The 20,424-nt window shown below is 36.4% G+C and overlaps 1 protein-coding gene and 1 non-coding gene across 5 annotated transcripts; both read right to left on the bottom strand.

Annotated features, from left to right (window-relative positions):
* Positions 1-345: 345 nt before the first annotated feature.
* On the bottom strand, positions 346-3,231 carry LOC122281372 (protein IQ-DOMAIN 10-like). 4 transcript variants are annotated; one of them, XM_043092801.1, is made up of 6 exons: positions 3,085-3,231; positions 2,653-2,778; positions 2,278-2,457; positions 1,500-1,754; positions 1,023-1,136; positions 346-915 (listed from the first exon to the last, which is right to left on the bottom strand). In XM_043092801.1, the coding sequence occupies exons 2-6, from the start codon at positions 2,728-2,730 to the stop codon at positions 631-633; spliced, it is 912 nt and encodes a 303-aa protein (XP_042948735.1). In that variant the 5' UTR covers positions 2,731-2,778; positions 3,085-3,231; the 3' UTR covers positions 346-630. The 4 variants fall into 4 exon arrangements, with proteins under 4 accessions (XP_042948735.1, XP_042948737.1, XP_042948738.1 ...); XM_043092803.1 differs by having other exon boundaries at positions 2,656-2,778; positions 3,085-3,230; XM_043092804.1 differs by lacking the exon at positions 3,085-3,231 and adding an exon at positions 2,941-3,081 and having other exon boundaries at positions 2,656-2,778.
* Positions 3,232-3,457: 226 nt separating this feature from the next.
* Positions 3,458-3,531, bottom strand: TRNAI-UAU. The gene has a single exon. It is a non-coding gene; the product is annotated as a tRNA-Ile (tRNA).
* Between the last annotated feature and the right edge of the window lie 16,893 nt (positions 3,532-20,424).

Consider the following 20,424-nt stretch of genomic DNA (forward strand, 5'->3'; position numbering starts at 1 on the left):
GCTCAATTATAGAATGCATGACAAAGTGGATAACTACCAAATTGTATTTTTGGCCATCTGTCATGGTCCCTTACCCGTTAAATATCTGAGCCTAATAAAAACCACTTCAGTCTAGGTTGGAACTTTCTTCTTTTCCCAAGGGAGATTAGGGAGAAACAAAATGAACACATGGCTTATATATTGTTGATACTACACCTTCCGAAGAATGTGGGTATGAATGGAGGAAAGATGCTGTCTTTTAGACGAGAGGAATACGGTAAAGTATTGGAATCTCTCTAGTTCATTGCAAATTCAGCATTTGCAATATTATTTCTATTGATGAATGGTAGAGAGGAAGGTTAACAGTGGAGGGAACAATATTCTAGTTGCTATTCAAATGCATAATATAATATGTACACATTGTACAGGGGTTATAATAACATCCTTTGACAATCCAGAGTATGAAGTCTTTGTCTTATTTTACACTCCTGGAGAAAATCACACTAAATCCAAATTGTTTAAATAAGAACACAAGATACACTAGAACCCCAATCAATCCGTGCCTCGTGACACCAATCAATAAGCAAATTCTTAGTTGGATAACAGCAGTTTTAGGACAACATAAAGATGCTGATTCTTAGCGTAGACAGCTTATTTCTCGTTGGTTGGCTGCACTAAGTCTTTTGCTTTTGTGGTTCCTTTCTCATTTGATAATGCCGGTTTCACTGAAACTGATATTTTCTTCTCTGGCTCGTTTGCCACTTTGTTTAGTGTGCCCTGCTTGGCCTGCGCTTTGTTTGAATCTGCAGAATTTGAGTGAACCCGGATCTCCCAAGGGCGAGCAGCTATCCAGCGTTCCATCCAGCTCCAACCCCAGTTTTCTTTGCCAAGACTGTAGGAAGCCTGGCCAAGATATTGGCTAGAGTTGGCCCTCCACTGCAAATCACATTCATGCATAAAATTCTCAAAATGAATCCATAAACATATTTAGTATTAGAAGTGAGGATGAAAGTGGTTTGTCATGGTTTGGCTGTGGCAGTGACCTGATGAGAGAAGGCATATGCCATGGCTCGCTCCCGCTTAATTGCTGCTTCTTCTCTCTGTCGGATCCTGGAAAGGATTTCCTCCATGGTTTCAGAGCCACCGCACCACTCCACCTGTTGAGCAAATTAACAATTGTTAAGCCAATGGTGCCATCCATCCTTGACCAATTGCCATTACCGTTTAGCCAGTGCAGCAACAAGAAGAATACTACAGGAGGCTGTTCGTTCAAATATTGGATGAACGTATCTGAAAAGAGTGACAAGTAGAGCACATATACCAGTCTCAAACGCAATAGAAATAGTTGGAAATTTCTCATTTTTTTATGTTGTGTGTGGGTATAAATAAATCAGAGGCTTGGCAGCCGTGCTCCGAACAATACTGGCCGCTCACCAAGACAGCTTAATACTAATATTTGTTAAGGGCAATGAAAGCAAAGGGTTAATGATTAAGTAGGAGAAGGTTAGAGTCAAGAGTACCTCTAGCTCATGAAGCTTAGCTTCAAATTTCAACTGATTTTCCGACTTCTTTTGCCTAAGTCGGCCTTCTGTTACCATTCGGAGTCGGCGAGCTCTGATTTGGTCTTGTATCCTACTCCATAAATGGATATGGCTCAATGCAGTTGATGCTTGCTGCGTGACAGTCTGATCCTGAATCAAGCTCTGATATCTCACTGTCCCTTTGGTCAGATGGCACACCGTCCCTTTCTTCAGATGGCACAACTTTTTTCTTACCTGCATTACATAAGAGGCAGTAGAGACCACTGTGATGATGATAGAGTTGGACGGTGTGGGCTCAAGCTCACATTTTCGAGTACAGTTATACAAACGGTACAAGTTAATTTCTTGACATATACATTTTGTTGTCTTTTAATGACATATATGTTTTGTATATTCGAATCCGGACTCTACAATTCACCTAATCATTTAAAAATTGTATGTGTTGAGTCTACCTTATTAAGTGAGAGTTTGGCTCATACGTCATGGAGAGAGTTAAATATGTAAATAATAAAATCTCGTGGTGATTTCATAGATCTTACTGTGAAAATTATGTCACATTACTTGTTTTTCAATCATCTTAATAGTTAAAATTGGACGAGAATACCATTTGTCAAGTTCACATTTAGGCACATTAACATGGTGGCACTGCTTCTATATGTAGGTACACCACCAGTTAATAGTTGAACACCAAACAGAAGCAAATAAAGTTATTGGGGCGAAAACCAAGGCATATGCTCCATACTGTGGTGAAATATACCATATATGCCCGAAATGCAGTTTGAATCCGAGTTGCAGCAATATCATTATCTTCTTCGACTGGAACTGGAGGAACATCATGACGATTTTCAATGGGACGATCATTGGAGGAGCTACTTGACTCGTTATGAGAATGATCCTTCGACTTCGATCCATTTGGTTTATCAGTAGCTGAGTGTACCTACATATGTTGTATACCACAGTATATTAGAGAGAGAGAGAGAGAGAGAGAGAGAGAGAGAGAGAGAGAGAGAGAGAGAGAGAGAGAGAGAGAGAGAGAGAGAGAGCCACAGCAAGTTCATACCGCCAGTGAAAATACATACAAATACTAATGCTTTATCAACAGTACTTAAATAATTAAACTTGTCAAACTGTTTACCTTTGCTTGCTTTGATCTATCTTCCTTCACTCTTTTTATGCTAATCAATGACCTAAACCAGTCTCCTGAACCCATTGGTATCGATCAGAATGCAGTGAGGTTGGAATGAAACCTAAGACAGACCTGGCACAAAAAAGTTTCCTCAGCCATTACCATAGATTTCATGTATGCAAGTCATAGGGGAAAACAGTAATAACAACAACCCAGTTTCTGATATCATCCAAATCCTGTTGGGTAATTATAATACGTTGGCACTAGAGAAGTAAACAAGGATATCATAATCACCAGCACAACAATTTAAAAGCTACTACAGAACAGAGGGCCACAAGGATTTGTATGCTGCAAGGGAGATTACTCTGCCAGAAAACACCATCATACATTCAAGCACAAGAAATGGAAGTAAAGATAGATGGTTTAAGGAATGCATACCGGAGAAGAGGCAAAGGCATGGACCTGGGAGGAGTTCTGGGTAGTTTTAAAGGTTTGGAGTACAATTCAAGAAAAGAAGAACAGTGAGAGAGAGAGAGAGAGAGAGAGTTGCAACTCCCAAATGACAACCCAACTAAACTGAAGCTGCTGTTTGATCTTTGGAAGGTCCGCAGTCAAAAACATCAACACAGGGTAAAGTTCCAACAATTATCCCGAAAATTTAATTTAAAAAAATTTATGTTATATTTGGAACATTCCGAGTGGGTCCTGTGCAGATTATGTACTCTGTAATCAATTGGCATTGCCAACCTAAAAGTTTAACATGCTGTAAATGATGAGGATTATGAAGAAAAAGGTCACGTTCAGAATTATATGGTCCCGGCGGGGCTCGAACCCGCGACCTTCGGCTCATAAGACCAACGCTCTAACCAACTGAGCTACGGGACCGATTTGGGACGTTCACTTGTTTTAAAATTTTAATAGTGTCTCGAATCATTTGCTAACTGTTCTTCCTCTATGTAGCTTCAATCTGGGATAAATAAAAAGGGAAATGATATTCTCTCTTAAGAATCTTATCAATACTTGCTACCAATTATTTTATTCTACTTAATAGTTAAGGAAGTGTTTTATAATGGCTTTATTAAATTTTTTTAAATGTTTATGGGGTTTAAAAAAATTTTTGAAAAGAAAAATTACACGTTCAGTGAGAATTCTCGATAACTGTAGCATGGTTCAAGTTATTAAGATAAATATGGCCAAGTTCAACAAATAAGCAAAGAAGATAAGCCCTAAGAATAACCCGACACAAAGAGAGAAATTTATATATAAAAAAAGCTCACTATAAAATCTATGCTGGGATGATCAGAGCTTCAAACGATGTCATGATCGACCATCACGAAGTTTCCAGAGACGTTGTCACCCTCGTAGAGGACGTACTCATAGATGCATTTAATGTCGTTTACAGTCACCTAGAGCAATGAGATTCTTCCAAGAAATTTAAAAAGCACCAAAAGAACCATTAAGAGATCTTCACACTTTTCTATCTCTACCTTTGCCTCTCTATTTTCTTTTTTGTTTTTTCTAAGATTTGGAAATCTAGTGTCGAAGGACAATGTCCTCTACAAGTCCTAACCAGGAACTCATTGTCTATGCAAAATTGGACCTTGAAAAATATGGGTTAGCTTTCACTTGGCATCTCCATCTTCTCTTCTTCTTTATTCCTCTCAAGGTGGCAGATGGACCTTTTCCCTTCAGGTCTCTTGATGATCTTGAGGCCTACTTCTCTTTCTAGGGGTTTGAGGTTGTGCTTGTTGCTTGTTGCTTGTTGGAGTCGATGGTGATGATGAACGGAGTCGACGATGATGATGAATAGAGTCGATGATGACGATGGTGATAATAGAGAGAAATGGGGAGGAATGGCAGCTAGGATTTGAGATTTGGAGAGGAATGGCATAAGGTTTGAGATTTGGGGAGCTGCTAAAGCATCTTAGTCAGATCAAAACCAACAGTTAGCCGGTTTGACCCGCAAGTTAGTTCAACCAGCTTTTATCGGTCGGGTCGGGTAATACGAACTGACCGGGTTAGCAACTTTTTTGCACAAGCCTACTATTTGGGACTTAAAAAGTACTTTACTTAATCGATATTATTAATTTTCTTTTTCAATTAGATCGAGCATCAAGTACTTAAAACAAGTTTAATGCCCGAAAATTCCAAAAAGTCATTGAAGAATAAAAAAACCATAAATCTTAACCCTTACTAACTCACCAAATGCGTGATGACTATATGTTCGATCAGGCTCTAGCAAGTCATTCTAACTGGCTTCAAGTACTAACTATTTCCTGTTAAGTATATGTATATGTGTGTATATATATATATAAATAGATCAGCTGGATCGAACCATGCATGCATAAACGTTTTCTTTTTTCTTCTTCTTCATTTTTTTTTAAAAATTTTTTAATTAAAAGATAGAGCATAAGAAATAATATGAATTGATCATATACTGAAATATATATGTGAATATTAATCCAGTGAAAACATTCATTGATAAAATCTTTCTTAATTAATTGGGACGTTATTTCACTTGTCATCGTGCATGATACCGCGCGCGCGCTTTGTCGACTTTGCATGATTTGGCAGTGCAATCCGATCGATCGAGCTTTATGTCCAACTAATTACTCCGTTATTCTCTGTACAAGAAATTAAGGGTATTAATTAATAATTAATCATTGGAATCATGAGTTCATTTTTTAATTAACCAGACTTAGTTACCATTAACGTCTATATATATATATATCCATGTAGATTCCTTAAATATAGTCCCATGATCAGCTAGGGACATGCATATATGTATTTTTTCTTCTTACCCTTCTTTTTATCCTCTTGTTTTTGTCTTTCAAAACCTGTCTTATACTTCTAATTGCGAGACCCTTGTTAAGGATTCCTCAGAATCTTCTCCAGATTCTTAGCTATCCTTATTATTTTGTTGACCCTTGATTATAGGCTTGTAATCCTTTGTAATTCTTTCCTTTCTCTGTAAAGCTTTCCTTATCAGTTGTAACACTATACTTGTATATATATGATATATGGACTCCACCAAAAGTGTGGTGGTTTCACAAACGTTCACATGGTATCACGAGCCCCATAGGAATCACTTTCGATAATTTTTTTTTTCTCTTCTTCTTCTTTCTCATGGCCGAACCCCTCTCCTTCAATACCATGGTTCACATAGTCACTATCAAGCTCTCAGCAACCAACTATTTGCTCTAGAAAAGCCAGCTCTTGCCCCTGCTTCATTGCCAGGATTTTCTCGGCTTCGTTGATGGTTCTTTCACTCAACCATCCGAAACTCTGCCTAACCCCACCGATGGCACCTCCATACCCAACCCCAAGTTTCTTGAATGGAAACTCAAAGACAAGCGGATTCTTAGCTTGTTGCTGTCGTCTCTCTCTGAAGAAGCCATGGCAGCTGCCGTTGGTCATGCAACCTCTCGGGCTGTTTGGGTTGCACTTGAACGTGCTTTCAGTCATGGCTCCAAAACCTGTGAGTTACGGTTGAAGGATGAACTCCAGCTAATGAAGAAAGGAAACCGATCTATTGCTGAGTTTGCCCGTGTGTTCAAAGGTCTCTGTGACCAGTTAATGGCCATTGGCCGTCCTGTTGACTAAGTGGACAAAGCTCACTGGTTCCTTCGTGCTCTCGGCATCGAGTTCGCTGGTTTCTCCTCCACACATGGCTCTCACCCCACTGCCCTCTTTCCATGACTTGGTCCCTCTAGTTGAAAGCTATGATTTATTTCAAAAATCTCTTGAGACTCACTCTGTTTCACCTGCAGCTTTTACAGCAAATCGTTTCTCTGGCCGTGGCGGTCAATCTCGTTCCACAGGCAATCGGCGCTCCAAAGGAGGCTCAACTGGCAGCACGGGTGGTTCTTCATCTAGTGGGCACTCTTCCAGCAACAACCGCTCCCGTTGTCCCTAAACTCCTCGCTGCCAAATATGCAAAACAGAGGGTCATACGACTGATCGATGCCGAAACCGTTATGATCGTGCGAACCCATTGGCACAGCTTGCTGAAGCTTTCCAAAATAGCTGCTCTCTCTCTGATGGTTCCTCCAGTTCAGATTGGTATCTTGACATGGGTGCCTTCGCCCATTTGACGCCAGATTCGACTACACTTGACACTTCCGAAAAATATCTTGGTAAGGATAAAGTTGTTGTGGGAAATGGGGCGTCCTTACCCATCACCCACACGGGTATTTCTCATCCCACTTCCACCTTAAAATTTCTTGATGTTTTATCAGTTCCCCACCTCACCAAAAGTCTTATTTCCATTAGTAAGTTAACTTCCAATTTCCCTTTTCAAATTACCTTTACTGACTCCTCTTTTACCATTCAGAACAAGCTCACAACAAAGGTGGTGGCAACCGGAAAACGTGATGACGGTCTCTACGTACTTGAGCGTGGCAATGATGCTTTTGTTTCTATCCTTAATAAATTTGCTCTTACGGCGTCGTATGATCTCTGGCATGCGCGTCTTGGTCATACTAATCATTCTGTCATTTCTTTATTAAATAAAAAAGGTCAGTTATCTCTTACTTCTATTTTGCCTAAACCTACTGTTTGCGCTACGTGTCAATTTGCAAAAAGCCATAAGCTTCCTTTTTCTAATCATAATTCTCGCTCCACCTCCATTTTGGGTCTTGTTCATTGTGACATATGGAGACCAGCCCTGGTTAAATCTAAACTGGGCTTTACTTATTATGTTATTTTTGTCGATGATCATTCCCGTTTTACATGGCTTTATCCCATGAAATTTAAATATGATTTTCTTGACATTTTTCTTCAATTTCAGTCATTTGTGGAAAATCAATATTCTTGCAAAATCAAAATTTTTCAGAGTGACGGTGGTGCTGAGTTTTGCAGCAATCGCTTTCAATCTCAACTCTGTTCCTCTGGCATTCATCACCAAATGTCCTATCCCTACACTCCTTCTCAAAATGGACGCGCTAAACGCAAGCATCGCCACGTGACTGAAATGGATCTTGCGCTCTTATTTCATTAACGCGTACCCACTTGCTATTGGGTCGACACTTTTAGTACTGCGACTTATATCATTAACCGGTTGCCTGCCCCACTTCTTGGAGGTATTTCTCCCTTTGAAATTTTACACGGTAAACCTCCACTCTATACCAACTTTCATCCTTCAGAGTTTATCCCTGTTTACGTGACTATGCTGCTAACAAGTTTTCTCCTCGCATCATTTCTTGCTTATTTTTAGGCTACAACACTTCCTATAAAGGCTTCTGTTGTCTCGACCCCCTCACATCCAAAATCTACATCACTCCTCATGCCAAATTTGATGAACAATATTTTCCCTTACTACCCACCTCTCTCACCCAACCTCTCGCCTCTTTAGATCTCTCCCGTTTTTTGGAACCCCTGCTTACCCATGACCTACCCTTACCCCCTACCCCATTGCCGCCACACCTTTATCTGATCCACATTCTCGGTTTGGGTCTCATGCATGTTGTCTCTGTCCTAACTCTTTATCTGAGCCTCTGTAGGTCTCTACTGAGTCTCTTGCTGGTGATTCTCCAGCGTCGAATTCGCCATAGTCTGATGCTCTAGTTTCTCGTGCTTCGGCCATACCTCCACCTTCTCATCCCATAGTCACTCAAGCTAAGGCAGGCATTTTCTGGCCGTGGTATCCCACTTACCTCAGTCATCATGTCTCGGGACTTCTACATGCTCTTCTTACTACATCTGAGCCCCGTGGTTTCAAAACAGCTGCTAAAAATCCTGTCTGGCTTGCTGCTATGGATGACGAGATCAAAGCTCTTCGTGACAACTGTACTTGGGATCTTGTTCCTCGGCCTTCCAAAATGAACATTGTCGGCTCTAAATGGGTTTTTCATACGAAGTATCTATCTGATGGCTCTATTGATCGTCTTAAGGCCCGTCTTGTTGCCAAGGGCTATACTCAACTTCCTGGCCTTGATTATACAGATACTTTCAATCTCGTGGTCAAAGCCTCAACTGTTCGTGTTGTGCTTTCTCTAGTTGTTACTTATGGTTGGCCCCTTCGCCCACTCGATGTTAAAAATGCCTTCCTTAATGGCATTCTACAGGAACATGTTTATATGGAGCAGCCTCCTGGCTATGTTGATCCTCGCTTCCCTCATCATGTTTGCAAACTCAAGAAGGCTCTTTATGGTCTCAAGCAAGCTTCGCGTGCTTGGTTCCAGAGTTTCAACTCATTTCTTTTGAATCTCGGGTTCACTTGCAGTCTTGCGGATACCTCTTTGTTCATTCTCCATCGCCAACAGCACATTATTTATCTCTTACTGTAGGTCGATGACATTATTCTCACTGGCAATAATGTGTCTTTTCTCAACCACTTCATTCAGCAGCTTCACTCCGAATTTGCCACCAAAGATTTGGGATCCCTTAGCTATTTCCTTGCTCTCGAAGTCACCCCCATCTCGGCTGGCCTTTTTCTCAGCCAGACCAAGTATGCACATGATATTCTCGCGCGTGCCCAGCTTCTTGACTGCAAGCCTATCACAACTCCTATGGTTGTCGCCTAGCGACTCCCTTCTAATGGTTCTCCATTTGAGGATGTCACTCTTTATCACTCCCTTGTTGGTGCACTACAATATTTGATTATCACTCGCCCTGACCTTGCCCACTCGGTCAATTCTGTTAGTCAATATTTGCATGCCCCCACTGATGAACATTTTCAGGTAGTGAAGCGCATTCTTCGTTATGTCAAGGGTACTCTTCATTTTAGTTTATCATTCACTGCCTCTTCTTCCGCTAGCATTACTGCCTACTCTGATGCTGATTGGGCCGGCTGTCCTGACACTCGTCGCTCTACTTCCGGCTATTCCATCTATTTGGGTGACAATCTTGTCTCTTGGAGAGCTAAAAAGCAACTCACGGTCTCTCGCTCTAGCTGTGAATCTGAATACCGTGCTTTGGCTTCTACTGCTGCTGAAGTCCTCTGGTTAGATCATCTTCTTCGTGACTTGCGTGTTTCCAGTACTCCAGCTCGACCTCTTCTTCTATGCGACAACAAGAGTGCCATCTTTTTAAGCTCCAATCCCGTCTCTCACAAGCGCTCCAAGCACATTGATCTGGATAATCATTTTCTTCATGAACTTGTGGTCGCCGGTCGGATTCGTACTCGGCATATTTCTACCACACTGCAAGTTGCTGATGTTTTTACCAAGAGTGTCTCACAACCCCTCTTTACATTTTTTCGATCCAAGCTACGTGTGTACTCTAATCCCACGCTTAGCTTGCAGGGGGTGTTAAGGATTCCTCATAATCTTCTCCAGATTCTTAGCTATCTTTATTATTTTGTTGACCCTTGATTATATGCTTGTAATCCTCTGTAATTCTTTCCTTTCTCTGTAAAGCTTTCCTTATCAGTTGTAACACTATACTTGTATATATATGATATACGGACTCCATCAAAAGTGTGGTGGTTTCACAAACGTTCACAACCCTCTCATGTTATTAGCCTCGAAATGCGAAACTAGTTGATCCGCGCGCTGGTAGCCTCATCATTTTTCTTAATCATTTTCTTTGCGGGATAACTGTCTGTATCTTCTTCGCATTGAATGGACCTTTGATTTACACACATTTCGGCCTTTTCATCAAGCCCAGCTTGTCCCTCTGTATTAATTTATCCTGTACTATATATATATATATATATTTATGCATGTTACCACTGGCTTGGTAGTACTGGTACTGGATGGGTGCACTAAAAATGTTCCTTTGATCATATGTTACAATACCGAGAATTTTCGCCCCATCGATTATTTCCTAGTATTGCTAGCCATAAGTCTCCGCATGGCCGAATAGATCAGTAATAGCACTTGGACTGGGACAAAAATGTAAAGCATGCACAATGCATGTAGCTATACATAAAGCGCATGGCGTGTAAAGAAACAACAACGTGCTAGAGCATCCAGCTCGTTGGGTTAGCAATTCCAAAAGTCAAAGTTTGGTTAATGATAAATGAATGTTATTTATCATTCACACCCTAATATAATACCATGTACATGATTTATTATTTTTATCTTTTTATTTAAATACACTTATTTACACAAAAATATCATGTATGTTTAAATAAAATGACAAATCACATATTGATACGTGATTTAAGAAATGCTACGTAAAATTTTTCCTCTCCTTATTATTTTATTTTTTAATCTATATTTAATGCATTTTTTATTTTATTTTTAAATACTATTTACATTTTCATAATCTCTAACAATCATAATTATTTTTCATTTTCTCTTTCACAATCCATCAATCTATACAAACTAGGAATTGTGAGGAATTGAATTGACATAAAATACATGACCTTGCTCCTATAGCACGCAAGTCATGATATTTGTCCTTAGCTTAATTTGACTTTAGCGTAGCTCTGGGCTGGACGCATGGCTTTGCCTTGGCTAATCCATTAATGTAGTCCAATGTAGTTAATTGCCATTAGGCTAAACCGACCAATTAATAATTAATAATGGTGTGCCTATTATAAACTATCTTGAATTGTATGACCATATTTATCTAGTTATCAAATACATTATACATAGTGCTAGCATAGTACTAGCATAGTGAGTTGGCCGACATATATATAGTGCATAGTACTAGCATAGTGAGTTGGCCAACATATACATAATGTATAGTGCTAATATAGTACTAGCATAGTGAGCTTGCATAGTCCCCTTTGTACGCCTATATATATTGTAACAGCCCGCTAGAAATTCAATTAAGGAATTTCTATTGACTTTAGGAACCTTGTGAAAACTCTGTAAGTTTACACGAATCGACTAATCGCATAAATTTTAGCCTGTTAACATAGTTAGTGTTATCACTCACTATGGTGCCAGAAATGCGATTTTAATTATTTGAGATAGTTAAAAGTGTCAGAATACATTATAGTCTACACCACTAGGCTTAATTGAATATTTAGAATTTTTCAGTACTAAGTTTATTACGTTTATTTTTGGAGTGAATAGTAACCTCGGTAAATGTACTGAGCGTAGTGTTTTCAAAATCATAGTGTGAAATGTCCAAATTAGGATAACGATATTTTATTTGGACACTTGGCAAGATCTTAACCACACATAATGAATAGTATTAGATACTTGGCACAAAGAGAAACCATTAGATGGAATTGTGAAGGAAATCAAGGTGTGAGATCATGACACCTAAGCAAAATACACATTTGGAAAATATCTTAAAAATAGAGATTTAAAATACACATAGAAAGATTTTAGCCACCTTACTCTTCCAAGTCTACTCCACATTTGGAAAATATATTGAGCTGATTTTTATAGATATTATTGGATAGAATATTTTGAGATAATATTTTATAGATATTTTGGGTAGGAGAAAACCACACTCAACTCTCAACTCCAGCCTTATCATCTCCCTTATCTCTTCCATAAGCATCTCCAGCCATCACCCACGAACTTATCTTCATTTACACGTTTCTTTAAAAGAATATCAAACATTCTCTCTCGGACAGCTTTTAGGAGTTCTTTTGCATGCCCATTTCAAAGCTGTTGTAAGTGTTTTATCGTAAAGTCTCCTTCATATAAATTGTTCCTTTTTTAGTCTAGTTTACATGGATATCTTATTTGCCCCATTTGAAGATCATTTGGTCAGTCAAATATTGTGTAAACTATAGAAAGGTCATTCTAGGAGATAAACTGGAGAATATGTTATAGTTTGGAGTTTTTGACCAAGCTAATGGATAGATATTGGTCTGAAATTTTTATGGAGTATTGTTAACATGTATATATGACTATTGGTTGAGGATTTTTGCATGATTGAAGGTTTTGATGAAATATTTGCTTAGATTTAGAAACTTAGAAACTGGAAGAAGAAAAACAGTTTCTATTTTGAGAAAGTTTAACTCTTTGGTGGTCTAAACTTATTCTAATGACTTTGATAATTTTATTGGAGGATCCTAAGCATCTTATATACATGTTATATTATTATTTTGAAGATATTTGATGTTAGTTTCAAAGATATGAAATTTTATGTAAAGAGATATTCAGATAAGCCAAAGTGTGGATGTTCTTGGCTAAATTTATGTTTTGGTTAATTTTTAACCATGTGATCTTGAATTAGAAGCTTATATATGTTTTAGGACATCTTTTTAAACCATGTGATGGTTTGGTTTGAAGATCACATATTTATAAGTCATAGATCAAAAGGTTGATCAAAACAAGTTGGAAACAAAAATCAATAGAAATAGCATATGAGAATTTCGGCCCTATGGAGTTTTAATAGTTGTGATTAGTTTTAAATTTTTCTAAATTGATATTTGAGTTGAGGATAAAATTTACATGAGGCATGTAAATTTTGGTGACTTTTGGAGTTAGTATGCAAAATCCTTAAGTTATGGGTAAAACAGTCATTTTCCTACATATAGAAAGTAAAATGGAAATTTTACTCTTTAAGTTAGTATTTTTCCATATTTCAAATTATTAGTGATTTAGTACTAACTTTTAGAATCACTAATTACAGTTCCTCGTGATCGCGCTTGAGGTTTTATAAGAAACGCGGAGATCGAGGTAAGTTAGCTTTTAACTTACTAGCAGTCTACTGTGTATGTATGCTAAGTAAAAGAACTACAGTGTATGTATGTATGTTATCATATGTGTCATGCCATGTCAAGTTATCATGTAATTGTCTATTATACAGAATTTATTCTGTCATCAATTTTTATCTGTTACATAATATATTCTGTTATGTATTACTCTACATTACAAGTACGTCATGCTAAGTATGTCATCTATTACATGTAAGTCAAGTCATGTAATATTCACTGTTGCAAGTATGTCATGTTAAATATGTTGTCTATTATATGTTATGCCATGTTACGAAATGTTTCTATCTCAAGTTGGTCATGTATTCTAAGTTATGTTCAAGTCACGTTATGTTACGTCAGGACTTCAGTTCTTTCGTATTCCAGTCACATTTCATCTTGAGTACATTATGATGTGTAGAATACATGGGGCCACAACAACTGTGGAGTATGTATTTAACTACAAATGTGATGCGTAAAATACATGGGGCCACAACAACTGTGGAATATGTATTTTTTATGTTAAGTCAAGTTTGTGTAGAATACATGGGGCCACAACAACTGTGGAGTATGTATTTACACATAGAATATATGGGGCCACAACAACTGTGGAATATGTATTTTTTATGTTAAGTCAAGTTTGTGTAGAATACATGGGGCCACAACAACTGTGGAGTATGTATTTACACATAGAATACATGGGGCCACAACAATTGTGGAGTATGTATTTTTAATGTTAAGTCAAGTTTATGTAAAATACATGGGGCCACAACAACTGTGGAGTATGTATTTAACTGCATTGTGATGTGTAGAATGCATGGGGCCACAACAACTGTGGAGTATGTATTTACACATAGAATACATGGGGCCACAACAACTGTGGAGTATGTATTTTTCATGTTAAGTCAAGTTTGTATAGAATACATGGGGCCACAACAATTGTGGAGTATGTATTTTTCATGTTAAGTCAAGTTTGTGTAGAATACATGGGGCCACAACAACTGTGGAGTATGTATTTTCATGTTAATTCAAGTTTCAGAGCAAGTTCATGCTAAGTCAAGTTGCAAGTCAAGTTCAGTTCATGTTTCAATTTAAGTTATGTCAATTATGCTATGTTGTACTCCAAGTTATGCTTTAATTTCTTATGAATTTGATTATGCATTTATGCTTTTACTGACATCCATGCATCATTAGCTTGTATGGAAGTTTTTTTGTTAACTTACTGAGATTTGTAATCAAATCTCACTTTGGTAGTCCCAACTACCATTCCCCCCGAATGGTAGATCTTGTTACAGGACCTGAAGGAGAATCAGGAGCTGATCAACTAGACACAGTTGACTAAGTGACGGTGCGACATAAATGTTGATATAGTAATTAACGTAAATTACTACTTGTACGATTGAGTTGCATCTCTACTACTTTTTGGATCATAACCATTTTGGACTAGTGTTGTGATCTTAGTTGTTCAATGGATTTTTATGTATAAAGTATGTTTTAAGCATTTGGGATATTTTCAATTTGGTGCATAGTATTGCTAAAGACAAAAAATTTATCCGCTGCGAATATTGCATATTGTTAGATGCATGTTAGGAATATTGCATCTTATATGTCATGAACGGGGGCAGGTAACCTTGTGTTGCATGTCTCGACGCTTCAAATGTCCGTCCGATCCCAAACGGAATTTGGGGGCGTCACATATATCGTTGAATTCTTTAAGAAATTCATAAGTTTCATAACCTTTCTGATCTCTATCTCTTTCTCTCTCCTTTTAAAAGTTTTATAATACGTTATGGCTCTCTCTTTTCTATGATTTCATAACACGTTATTAGCACGAAAGTTCTGACGATTTTGAAGCTAGTAGTCCTCTACTTCAAGTAAGTTTTTCAATATATTTTTATATTCCTGATTTATATATGTAAAAAATGTCAAATCTTACAAAATTGGAATTAGTTGCTCTTGACATTTCTAGAAAAAGTTATTTATCTTGGATCCTTGATGCTGAGATTCATCTGGATGTGATGAACCTGGGAGATACAATTAAAGAAGGAAATCAAGGGTCCCTGCAGGACAGTGCTAAGGCAATGATTTTCTTTCGGCACCATCTTCATGAAGAATTAAAAACTGAGTATTTAACGGTGAAAGATCCACTTATTTTGTGGAATGATTTAAGGGAGAGATATGAATACCAGAAAACTGTAATCCTCCCAAAAGCTCGTCATGATTGGATGCACTTGAGGTTGCAAGACTTCAAGAGTGTTAGTGAGTATAACTCTGCACTCTTTAAAATTAGCTCACTATTGAAATTATGTGGTGAAAAAGTCACTGATGATGACTTGTTAGAGAAGACATATACTTCTTTTCATGCCTCGAATGTGCTCCTGCAGCAGCAGTATCGAGAGCGAAAGTTCAAAAAATATTCTGAACTTATATCTTGTCTTCTATTAGCTGAGCAAAATAATTAGCTTTTGTTAAGAAATCACCAGTCACGTCCTACTGGTTCTATATCATTCCCTGAAGTGAATGGTACTAGATTTACATCATTCCCAGAAGCGAATGGTGCATCTTTTCAAAGAAAATGAGGGAGTGGACGTAGTAGGAAAAACTATGGAAGTGGAGGTCCTAAAAGTGACCACACTAAAAGGAACAATAATAGATATATACCGTACCACCAGAAGTGGTTCAACTCAGAGAAGGGCAAAGGTCCTCAAAACAAATTTTTAAAGAAAGATGAAAATGGATGCCATAGATGTGGTATGACTGGACATTGGGTTTGTATCTGTTGTACAGATAAGCACTTGGTTGACTTATACCAATCTTCTATAAAAGAAAAAACAAAGAAATTTGAAACAAATTTTGCTGAACTATCATATGCTTTAGATTCTATAGATGGAGAAGATATTACAAGTCTTGATATTTCTGATTTTTTTGAGGATTCTAGTGGTAGAGTTAATCATGAAAGTGTTTCTTTTTAATTAATGTATTTCCTTTATCTTATTATAAAATATTTTTATATTCTGCAATGTTTTGTAGTAATGAAAGTTTTATTTATTCTTTTATACTTGTTATAAATTATTGATGATATGATTTATCTGAAAATAGAAATGGAGCATCCCTGAAGGATCGCCTTAAATCAATAATTTTATTGAGTATCTCATATGAGTGATACTTGTACCAAAAGCTTATTATGATTTATGCACCTGAAGTTGCATAATTGAAATTGTGGAAAGAATATATATTTGAATGAACGTCTCGAATGTGCTCCTAAAGTAGCAATATCGAGTATGCTCCTGAAGTAGCAATATGAAATGCAAACGTTCACAATATATTCTAAATTTGTATCAGGTCTTTTAGTGACTGAGCAAAATAATGAGCTTTTAATAAGAATCATTATTTACGTCTTACTAGATCTATATCATTCCCTGAAATGAATGATAATGAATTTATATTATTCTATTCCCTGAAGTGAAAAGAATGATCCGTTTCATTCAAAGAAACTAAGAGATTGGACGTGATAATGAATATCTTTTCGAGCCAGAAGCTTGTATTGGAAAAGCTGTAAGCTTTCTCTTTGAGATGATATTATACAAATTATTGAATCAAATATTATGATGCATCAAAAGGTGATATGATTCAAAATATTTGTATCTTTTCATGGTTATCTTGATCATCCAAAATCAATTACGATAAGTCGAATGATTTTCATATGGACGTCCATAAAAGAACCAGAAGATTCTTTTACTATAAAGTTTTACCACCAGAAGTGGAAAGAAAAATTTGCTTGAAGCAAATAAGATGAAATTATTCGATGTGTTGAACCCAAGATTTCAAGTTTTGTGTAATTATATATTTACACATGGATTTTGATGATAACAAATGAATTCAAAGAATAAAGAAGTTTCAAGCTCAAGTTGTCTACACAATGGAGTCAAGCACATCAAGGAAACAAGCATGAGCAAGAAGGGAACAAGTTCACATTAAAATTATAGAGTAATGTTGTAAATCTCTTCAAAATTCGAAATTAGGATTAATGCTCAAAATTAATATTTTATCATAAAGCATTAAAATACATTTTCCACATGTGCATGAATATTTTTGAAAATTAAATTTGAAAATTTTGAAAGATGATTGATTGTCATCTTTTGCATGTGCATGCCTTGATTAAAGGGTTGAACTTTGAAAATATTAAAGATGATTGATTGTCATCTTTTGCGTGTGCATGCCTTGATTAAAGGGTTGAACTTTGAAAATATTAAAGATGATTGATTGTCATCTTTCACATGTGCATGTTTTATTTGAATATTTTCAAAAGTGATTGATGCTTTTTTAGACTTATACAAAAAGTAAAAGATTAGGTTTGAATTTTTTGAAAATGAAAGTATGCTCATTTTGTCATATGCCAAAAGTAAAAGATTAGGTTTGATTTTTTTTGAAAAAGTGAATGATGTTGTCTTTGACAATTGAAAAAGAAGAACCTTTTATTTGAATTCTTTGAAAAAGTGAATGATGTTGTCTTTGACAATTGAAAAAGAATAACCTTTTATTTGAATTGTTTGAAAAAGTGAATGATGTTGTCTTTGACATGTGAATCTTTTTAAATTTGAATATGAAGTCTCATATGCCTATAAATAGATCATTTGAGAGCTTCACATATATAACTCCAAGAGCATACAACATTCATTCAAAGCTTTCATTCTCTCTTCTCTAAACATTGAGCCTTAATCCTTGTTCATTTTGAGAGATATAGTTTGCGCTGTATTGTTCTTATTTCACTCGTTGAGGAGTGTTTTCTGATAACCTACCCACTATCAGCTTTTGTATCAGAAAAAGGGTGTGTATAACCCTTGTGTGTGTAGAAAGTATTCTACACGGAGAATAGTTGAATCACCACGTGTAAGGTGATTGCAAGTGTAGAGGGTGTTCTACACGGATCCTTTGTAGCGGTGTTGTTCAAAGCTGTAATAGGTTTCTATCTCCACCTGAAGGAGGTTGAATAGTGAATTTGGGAATCCTCAAGGGGTAGCTTGAGGCGAGGACGTAGGCAGTGGGGCCGAACCTCGTTAACATACTGAGTTTGCTTCTCTCTTACCCTTACTCTTTATATTTATTGTTATTTCATATTTTGTTTATATTTTATATTATATATTTGATTTATAATTGTTATTTTTTTTAATACAACTCAATTCACCCCCCTCTTGTGTTAGTCATCTGGGCAACAATTGGTATCAGAGCTAAGAGCTCTATTATAAGATTAACTATCTTTTGAGTTAAGATCTTATGGCTAACATTGCAGCTTCATTTGGTAAAGGTCAATCTAGTAGTCGGCCTCCACTCTTTTGTGGAGATAATTACTCATTCTGGAAAGTTAGAATGAGAATATTTCTTCAAGCTCAAGGTAGAGAAATATGGAAATGTATTGTAAATGGACCTTATATTCCAACAAAAGTAGTTGGTGGAGTAAAGGTCAAAAAGGAAGAAGAAGAGTTTGATCGTGAAGACGATAGACTTTATACTTTAAATTTAACTGCTATGAATTTATTATATAATGCTTTTAATGGAAATGAGTTTAATAGAATAATGAATTGCGCTACGGCAAAGGAAATTTGGGATAACTTGGAAGTAACTTATGAAGGAACTTCGCAAGTCAAGGAATCAAAAATTTATATTCTTACTCATGAATATGAAATGTTTAAGATGAATGATGATGAATCTATTTCTAGTATGCACACTCGTTTTACTAACATCATAAACAGCTTGACAGCTCTTGGCAAAGTTTATTCCAAGGTGGAGATAGTAAAAAAAATTCTCAACTCTTTACCAAAACGTTGGGAATCAAAAGTTACAACGATTCTTGAAGATAGAGACCTCAAGAAGCTCGAAGTCAATGAACTCATCGGGTCACTTATCACCCATGAGTACACATTGAAAAGAGGAGAAGAAGAAGGAAAGCCAAAGAAGAGCTTAGCACTTAAAGCTGTTCCTCATGAAAGTGAAAGTGATGAAGATGAGGAAAATGACGATAAAGATGAAGAAGTTGCGATGATAACAAGAAGAATTCAGAGGTTCTTGAAGAAAAATAGAACTCCTCCGAGGAAATCTTTCAAAAAGTTTTCCAAGAAAGATTCAGGTAAAAACGACACTTTAATTTGTTATAAATGCAATAAACCTGGTCATATCAAGCCAGATTGTCCTCTGCTAAAGAAAGATCGAAACAAGGGCAAGAAAGCAATGAAAGCTACATGGGATGATGATTCAAGTAGCTCAGATAGTGGAGCAAGCAATGAAGAATCAGCAAATCTTTGTCTTATGGCTAAAGATGACATTGAGGTAACAAATCTTGATAATATTGAAAATCCTTCATATGAAGAATTGCAAAATGTTTTAGAAGAGATTTATGAGGAATTTGAAAAATTGGGTATCAAGTATACTGCTTTGAAAAAGAAAAATTCTTCTTTAACAAACGAAATTGAAATTTTAAGAAAAGAAAGTATCATTTTGAAAGATGAAAATCTTGAATTGAATAAGAAGAAAATCGATTTAGAAAATATTGTTGAAAACTTTATGAATGGAAAAAGAAATTTTGAAAAACTTCTTGGTAGTCAAAGATGTGTTTTTGACAAGGCAGGTTTGGGATATATGCCAAAACAAAAATACAAACCTTATAAAAATTTCTTTGATAATCATTCTACCTCAAAGACTAATATTCAAAATTCTTTTCATAAAAATAATTTTGTCAAAAAAGGATATTATTATAATCATTCAAGTTTTTCATATATGTCACATGCTATTTGTAATTTTTGTAATAGAAATGGTCATAATGATCATACTTGTCCTATTAGAAGAAATCATACAATGACTATTAGGGCCATATGGGTACCTAAAAATCTTGTTTCTTCTAATACTAATAAATAAAAGACCCAAAGAACTTGGGTACCAAGAAAAATCATTTTAATTGTTTTTATAGGTATGCATGAAGTCATCCACAAGCAAAAATAAGTGGTTTTTAGATAGTGGATGTTCAAGACACATGACGGGAGACAAGACTAAGTTCTTTGATCTTAGATCTAAAGAAGAAGGACACGTGACATTTGGAGACAACTCGAAAGGGAAGATCGTGCGAATAGGTAAAATTGGTAATGAATCTTCTCTCATAATTGAAGATGTTCTACTTGTTGAAGGTTTAAAACATAATCTTTTGAGCATAAGTCAATTATGTGATAAAGGATTTACAG

Source organism: Carya illinoinensis, chromosome 11 (assembly GCF_018687715.1).
Source record: "Carya illinoinensis cultivar Pawnee chromosome 11, C.illinoinensisPawnee_v1, whole genome shotgun sequence".
In the NCBI taxonomy this organism is placed as follows: domain Eukaryota; kingdom Viridiplantae; phylum Streptophyta; class Magnoliopsida; order Fagales; family Juglandaceae; genus Carya; species Carya illinoinensis.